Source organism: Ascaphus truei, chromosome 13 (genome assembly GCF_040206685.1).
Source record: "Ascaphus truei isolate aAscTru1 chromosome 13, aAscTru1.hap1, whole genome shotgun sequence".
NCBI lineage: Eukaryota > Metazoa > Chordata > Amphibia > Anura > Ascaphidae > Ascaphus > Ascaphus truei.
In genome coordinates, this window is record NC_134495.1 from 22,963,810 (window position 1) to 22,972,045 (window position 8,236).

General features: G+C 49.1%; 1 protein-coding gene across 1 annotated transcript in view; it reads right to left on the reverse strand.

The window, feature by feature from the left end:
- Window positions 1-548: 548 nt before the first annotated feature.
- NDRG2 (NDRG family member 2) overlaps window positions 549-8,236 on the reverse strand; it is a 26,745-nt gene continuing 19,057 nt past the window's right edge. Inside the window, 10 exon segments of the mRNA XM_075568938.1 lie at window positions 549-3,641; window positions 3,644-3,694; window positions 6,157-6,208; window positions 7,083-7,118; window positions 7,343-7,374; window positions 7,377-7,389; window positions 7,478-7,529; window positions 7,622-7,666; window positions 7,844-7,947; window positions 8,062-8,118. Coding sequence (XP_075425053.1) covers window positions 3,568-3,641; window positions 3,644-3,694; window positions 6,157-6,208; window positions 7,083-7,118; window positions 7,343-7,374; window positions 7,377-7,389; window positions 7,478-7,529; window positions 7,622-7,666; window positions 7,844-7,947; window positions 8,062-8,118 — 516 coding nt within the window. The 3' untranslated portion in view covers window positions 549-3,567.

Sequence of the window (8,236 nt, forward strand, 5' to 3'; positions counted from 1 at the left end):
GAGATATGATGATAGCGATATGATAGAGATATGATAATAGAAAAATAGAGCTATGATGATAGATATGAGATATGACGAGAGAAGAGATATGATGAGATATTAGAGATAGAGATATAATGAGAGATAGAGATATGATGATAGCGATATGATGATAGAGATAAGAGGATAGAGAAGAGATAAGAGGATAGAGAAGGGATATGATGATAGAGCTAGAGATATGATGATAGAGCTATGATGATAGTGCTATGATAGCGATGAGATATGATAGCGATGAGAAATGATGATAGCGATAACAGATATGATGATAGATAGAGATATGATGATAGAGAGATAGAGCTATGATGATAGAGCTATGATGATAGTGCTATGATAGCGATGAGATATGATAGCGATGAGAAATGATGATAGCGATAACAGATATAGAGATAGATAGAGATATGATGATAGAGAGATAGAGATATGATGATAGCGATAGAGATATGATGATAATATATTTTTACACATACATAAACAACTATAGTCATTACAAATCCAAAACGATTCCGAAGTTGGTTTGTTTAATGGTTTATTTTTCAGTGTCAGGAAAAAAAAACAAAAAAACTAACAAAAGAAAATAATATAAGAACCACAAATTATATCCTACGTCTGTAGCACTTCATCTACACTAGGGGTGCTCGACTCCAGTCCCTCAAGGGCTGCCACCAGGCATTAGGGATATCCCTGCGTCAGCATAGGTGGCTCAATCAGTCCCTGCTTCAGCACAGGTGGCTCAATAAGTGGCTCAGTCTTCGACTGGGCCAATCATTGAGCCACTTTTGCTGAAGCTGGAATATCCCCAATATCTGACCTGTTGGGGGGTCGTAAGGAGTGGAGTCGAGCACAACCATTGCACAACCATTGCTGCCATAATGGGCCGGTGACAGGTGCTTTTCCCGGAGCGGCTGTGAGCACGATGTCCCCCTCTCTGCAGCCTGACTGCACACAGCGCATGTTCAAATCTGCTTCTGCTCGGGGTATGGGCACCCCTCAAACTACATGGGGGACCATAGCACGCCCCGCTCCCATAATGCCATCAAACCAATTGTGAATAGAAGCGCAGAGTCCTGCGCTGTAGGGGGCAGGAGAGCACCGAGAATTCATCTAGCGATGATATGGAGGAACAGGAGGAGTTATAGAGCAATAGGAGGAGTTATAGGGCGCGGTTATATGGGGCAATAGGAGGAGTTATAGGGAGCGGTTATATGGGGCAGTAGGAGGAGTTATAGGGAGGGGTTACATGGGGCAACAAGAAGAGTTATAAGGAGGAGTTATATGGGGCAATAGGAGGAATTATAGGGAGCGGTTATATGGGGCAGTAGGAGTTATAGGGAGGGGTTACATGGGGCAACAAGAAGAGTTATAAGGAGGAGTTATATGGGGCAATAGAAGGAGTTATAGGGAGCGGTTATATGGGGCAATAGGAGGAGTTATAGGGAGCGGTTATATGGGGCAATAGGAGGAGTTATAGGGAACGGTTATATGGGGCAATAGGAGGAGTTATAGGGAGCGGTTATATGGGGCAATAGGAGGAGTTATAGGGAGCGGTTATATGAGGCAATGAGAGGTGCTCTGAAGTTTTGGTTAGAAGGCAAGCTTGAGAGGTGCCCAAAGTTTACCCGTTCACTGCCAGTGAAACGGTTTACCGCGCAGACCTGGAAAAGCAGCTTGGAGATGCCGGGGCAGGGCACAAAATATTTTTGTTTTCAATGTCCTACCAGTTATGTCCGAACTGGTTACACTGTGACATCCTCCCACCAGCCCCCACAATCCCCATGGGACAGATTTCCCTTACAGTGTTGAGTTTGCTCCTTACTAAAGCGTTTCATTCGCACATGGTTGCGAGGAGCCGTCACCTTTGAATGTGACCGACATTGTCCGGCTGCTATTTCACACCCTGCTAATGGCATGAGGATATACTCGGCGTCACTATACAACTGCAGCGTGTCCATTTTCCCAGCCCAATGACTCCTTTTATCCCACATCTCATGGGGTGTCCCCAACCACCCTACACCAAGGGGTCCTCAACTCCAGTCCTCAAGACCCTCCAGCACGTCAGGTTTTCAGGATATCCCTGCTTCAGCACAGGTGGCTCAGTCGAAGAGTTGAGCACCCCTGCCTTAACCCCCCAAAAAGCGTCCTACTTTGTGCTTTATCTACATTTTTAGTTCTTTACAGCTGAAAAGCGGGTTCTCGTCTTTTAGACCCTCCCCCTAAAAAAACCTCATGGGCGTGGCCATCAGCGGGGGAAGAGCTACTGCATGGCAAAGGGATAAATCAAACGCTCTTACTGCAAGCAAAAGGAGGGGGGGAGGGGTTTATTTTAAGATAGCAGAGCAGCAAAACGGGGCAGAAAATGTGTTGCTTTTTTTTGGGCCCCATTTTGCAGTTGAAAACTGCTGCCTCTGTACAGTGACCCCAAAGTATGGATTACGTGCCCTACATTTGGGTTTCCAGTGGTTGGACCTATGAGATAGACATACCTCACCCAAGCTATGACTCCCACCTCAGCGCCTCTTGGGTACTGAGCTGACGAGTGACCCTCAGGCAGTGTTAGGAGGACGACATAACCCAGGGGTGCTCAACTCCAGTCCTCAAGCCCCCCTCCGTATCAGATCAGGTTTTCAGGATATCTCTGCTTCAGCACAGGTGGCTCAATCAGTCCCTGCTTCAGCACAGGTGGCTCAATCTTCGACTGAGCCTCTGATTGAGCCACCTGTGCTGGAGCTGGGATATCCAGGAAACCTGATGGTTTTTTTTGGGGGGGGGGGGGGGCTTGAGGACTGGAGTTGAGGTCCCCTGAAATAACCCAATGTTGGGACCTAACATTAAGTGCGGGATGGGGGGGGGGGAGGGGAGTACGGAGAAGCCGGCTATGGTAATAAGAAAAGGTTTAGTGACGAGAGGCAGTCACATCGGGGACATGTGACAAGCTGTCTTGTGGTCTGCCTCACAGGGAGAGAGAAACGAGGGAGAGAGATAGAGAGAGAAAAGAGAACAGAAGGGGTGAGGGGGGAGAGAACAAACAAAAAGAGAAAGGTGAAAATAAATGAGGGCGAGTAAGGGAGGGGGGTAGGGGGGAGTAAGGGAGAGGGGGGGGGGAAGTAAGGGAGAGGGGGGAAGTAAGGGAGAGGGGGGGAGTAAGGGAGAAGGGGGAGAGTGACCAGAAAAAGAGAAAACAGAAACAACATAACAGAGAGGGAAAGAGTGATCATGGAAAAGAGAAGGAGAGAGAAAAAAGAGGGAACACTGCAAAAGGTGTGCGAGGAGGAAAGAGGGAGAGAGACAATGTAGGAAGAGGAAGATCAGGATGGATGAAAGACAGATAAGAGATAGTTAAAGACAGACACACATCTGGTTATTTCCCATGTGACTCTGGCTTTTGCTTTTAGCTTTTCTAATTAGCATCATTAGCTCCCCCACCCCAGCCCTCCTATGGAACAGGTGGGTGCTCCTCCCCTCAAGGAGAGGCCAGTTCGGGTGAGGGTGGGTGGACAATCACAGGTCGCTGGGTCACGGCCCCTCAGCAGGTCACCTCCGATGGGGGTCCTCCCCCGACTCGCTGCTCTGGGACAGGGTGCGAGAGCGTGATCGATTCCCCTCGCTGGAAGAGACGCGGTGCGGGAGCGAGAGAGACGGGTCATGCACGAGGACGCCACTGTAATGAGAGAGAGAGACAGAGAGAGACGGTTATTCGAGAAAGTTCTTTCCACAACAGCAAAATCTAGTAAACATAATTTTTTTTCTGTCTCTTAATCCTGGTGCAGCTTCCAACACAAATTAACTCAAAATTGCTAAACGGCGTCATGCCGTCGCACTGATCCTGAATCTCCAAGTGGCTCCCTTCACTTTCTGTTATCGATCGCAAATATAGAAGAAGGCCCGTAGGGGTCTATTCACTAGAATGTGATAGAGGGTCTATTCACTAGCGATAATGGCCATCACTGGTCTATAACTTAATCTCTGAACGGAGCGTGGACCTTTACCTTATGGACTTGGTATACAAGAGTTTCGGCATGTCCAATGAGCTTTACACTTGCTCTACTGTGCCCTTTGACCTCGGAGAGTTATCGCTAAGACGCAGGTGTTAACAAGAGTTAAAACTATGCATTGAATCAGTGAAATTACAGTGACATCAGAGCTGGGGCACGGCTGGAGACATACAATGGACACAACAGATTGGTGGGTGCAGTGGGATCTTGCAAATTCAGGCTAGGGGATTATAGGCCAGCAGCCTGAAGTGAAGTGGGAGCGTCATGCTGCCAGAAGTGATAGGTGACAGGGTAAACACGTCCTGGGTACCCTCCTCTATGTTGCTACATGAACCCTACCTCTTCAATGTGTTGGATCAAACAGTAATAAATATCTCAATATACTTCATAAAAAACACAAAGGGCGAGGAGGTGTCTCATGCTTGGGATCTTGGCGAGACAGTGGGTTAGAGGAAAGAGACAGTGCAGGGAAGATGGGGCAGTGACGGGTGGTGGAGAGAGGCTGGAAGAGATACTTCACCCCATACTGCGCTTCTTATCCAAGATGTGGGGGACTGGAGAGAAGACAGCAAGAACATTAAGAACCACTGGAACCATCAACAGAGATAACGAGATTGAGGAGATGGAGACCATACAGAGTGGTTTATGGAAGGCGAAGGAGTCGGACAGGCAGCCTATGCCAAATTCTAGAGACCACATCTCCACAATGACATAGAAAGGGGTGATACCACACCTCACATCATTGGTCAGAGCTCATATAGGTCAGTGTCCAGTTCTGGAGGCCATATCTCTAGCAGAACATGAAACACAGGCAGGGAAGGAAGTGCAGCATATAGCTCTAAGGCCGCGCTTACAGTCCCAGCGGCGTCGCGTCGAAACAAATGTATTGAATCCGTTGCGTGCGCTTATAGGAGCAACAGCTTGGTCGCGATCGCTGGAAGTCAATTTCATTAGATTTTTCAGCGACCGCAGCGTCGCTGGGACAATAAGCGCCGCCTAAGGCTACGATTATACCAGCTCCGGCTGGGCATGCGGTATCATGACGACATCACGATGTAGCAGCCGGAGGAGACAGGGAGGCGTAGCCGTGAGCGATTCGCCCTCATTGGCTGAACCGTTCACGTGACGCAGCCGTCGCCTGAAGGAAACAAAATCCAGGGTCTGTTCTCCAGTCGCCGCCCTGCAGTTCGTGTCTGCACGCGCGTCACGCGAGGTATGTAAACTTGCATTGCGTTGTAGCAATTTGTTATTGAGTGGTCTGCAGTTTTGGGTATAAGCACGGTCTAAGACCTAATGTGTACTGCCTGGAAGGAATGAGGGAGAGCGGGATAGGAGAGAGAGAATGGAAGGACAGTGGGGAGGCGGGGTCGGAGTGAGAGATAGGAGGGATAGAGAAAGTTGGGAGGGAGAGAGGGGAGGGGGTTTAGAGAGAGAGGAGAGAAGAGAGAGAGATGGGTATAACAGGAGTAAGAGGGGGGGTAATTCGAGAGAAAGAAGGACGAGGGAAAATGTCGTACAAAATACAACTACATTGAGGGAATCAATAAGGTACGGGATGGAAGGAAGAGGAAGTCCTTCCCTGAAAGGGTAGTGGATTCAATGAACTGCCTCCCAATATATGTGTGTGTAATATATATATATATTATATATATATATATATATATATATATATATATATATATATATATTTTTTTTTTTTTTACAGTTTGAGGTTGTAGCAACTTGTAGGTCTTAAAAATCACTGCCACTCCTTAGCCATTCACAAATGTCTGCTTACGGCATTCACCTAATAGCTAGCCAGCAAAATAAGGCCCCATTTTGCAGCGAGAGATGCTTCCTACTGTAAGTTGTAAAACACACACACTTTTACCCTGAATCCCCGTTTAATACGAGTAAACATTAACCCCTCACTGCAGCACGAGGCATAGCAAACCCTTCTGGCAGTGATGGGGTTAAGAATCCAATTGGGTTTATTTATGGCAGAGTAAGAAGTGTAACAGTTTCATGTTGATTCCCAGAAAAGGATCTCTATGTGTCAGATACAATGTTACTTTGTATGGTCTGGTTACATTGTGTTTTATTATAACCCACAGTACCCGAGAGAGAGTAAGAAGTCAATGGTACTCACTGTATCCCATCCCCTGCACAAAGTACTTAAATGCTTCTGTCAGCTTCCCTGGCTGGAGAGAGAGAGAAATATGTATGTATATATAGCGAGGGAGAGGGGATATAGATAGACAGCATAGAGTGTGAGGGAGGGAGAGAGTGTATTAGTGTGAGAGGAGGGGGGGGAAAGAGAAGAGAGGGGTGGGGGAAGAGAGGGGTGGGAGAGGGGGGACGGGGTGGTGGGTGGGGGACGGGAGGGGGGGAGAGGGGGAGAGGGAGGGGACGGGGAGGGGGGAGAGGGGTGACGGGAGGGGGGAGAGGGGTGACGGGGTGGGTGGAGAGGGGTGACGGGGTGGGGTGGGAGAGGGGGTGACGGGGGGTGGGGTGGAGGGGAGAGGGGTGACGGGTGGGGGGAGAGGGGTGATGGGGTGGGTGGGGGGGGAGGGGGGACGGGGTGGGGGGTGGGGGGGAGGGGGGACAGGGGTGGGGGGGAGAGGGGGGACGTAGTGTGAGAGACAGACCATGTACAGTGTGGGAAAGAGAATGTAAGTGTGAGAAAGACACACAGTGTAGCAATACAGAGAGAGAGAGACACAGACACACAGAGTGTAGAGGTACGAGATAGAGACAGCGAGAGAGACACAAACAGAGCATAAGAGTATGAGAGACGCTCACAGAGCGTAGCAGTGTGCACAAGACACACACACACACACACACACACACACAGAGTGTAGGAGTGTGAGAGGACGAAAGAGCCATATCCGATTACAGTGTCCTTGAGTTTTATGTTTAACTTGTAAATTGTGTAAATGTTGGGGTTGTTATGCACGTGGTGTGTTTCTGCAGGCTGCTTGGTGTGGGCTTTAGCGTGGTATGGTGTTACAGTGCAGGTGTGTAGTTGTGGTGTTTACTGTGCAGGTGTGTACAAAAGTTGTGTAGTTGTGTTACCTGGGTTATTTGTGGCTGCCCACCAGAATCTGCCATCTAAAAACACAATACATAGGATTAGAAAACGGGTCTCTCTTCTTCCCTCTCACTCCATCTGCCGTGCAGTCTATCTTGCTCTCTCCCCTCCCCCCACCCGGGCAGCCTGTCTCGACCTCTCCCCCCTCCCAGGCAGTCTCCCTCCGGACAGTCTCTCCCCTCCTCTCCCACATGGGGCAGTCTCTCTCCTCTCCCCCTTCACTGGCAGTCTCTTGCTCTCTCACCTTCAGGAAAGAGGTCTGTGTGGGGTCCAGTTGGAGTTACATTCCACCTACGAGTGAAGTGACAGTCAGGTCTGACCCAAGAGACATCATCCCCCACCCCCCCCCAAGCCAAGAGACACCTCGGGACAGACTCACCACAGCGTCTTCGTGAGGACCCTGATCCCCGACGACCAACATCACAGGGCACCTGCAAGAGACAGTCAAGAGTGTGACGTCCAGAGACTGCCATGGGTAAGCGATATGAGACAGTCAGGGATGTTGGTTTTGAGAGACACTCACTTCAGTGTGACATCCCCTCCACGCTCCAAGTTCAAATCTCGACGACTGCAGAGAAAGAGAGAGACCGTCGGACAGAGAAAAAGACAGTAAGGTAATGTCTAAGAGACACACACACACACACACAGAAGGTGACTGTGTGAGACACAGAAAGACAGCATGAGAGAGAGACAGAGACATTGAGAGACAAAGAACAAGCCGTGATTAATAAGACAGGTGGGGTACCTGTTGTAGCTGTTCCAGTACAGCTGGTTGTTGCTCAGTATGGGGGAGTTTAAAATGGCCGATTTGTACTGACGTACAGCGTCTATGTTCCCCGACAGCTCTTCCTACACAAAACACACCACAACCTGTGAGTGGCTCTCAAGGACACACAATCGTATGAACAATGGAGAGGTTTTAACCCCTTCCCTGCTGCAGGGCGAGAGGTTTGGGTTACTCACCGCACTGAAGAGATGAGCCAGCATCATTTCAGGGGTGGAAGATGTGAGACCGGTCAGCTGGGAGAGAGACAGACAAAGAGACAGTCAGAGTGAGACAGACAGACAGACAGACAACAGACAGACAGAGGGATAGCTGGAGAAAGAGACCTATCAAATAGGAGAGTGAAGAGTGAGA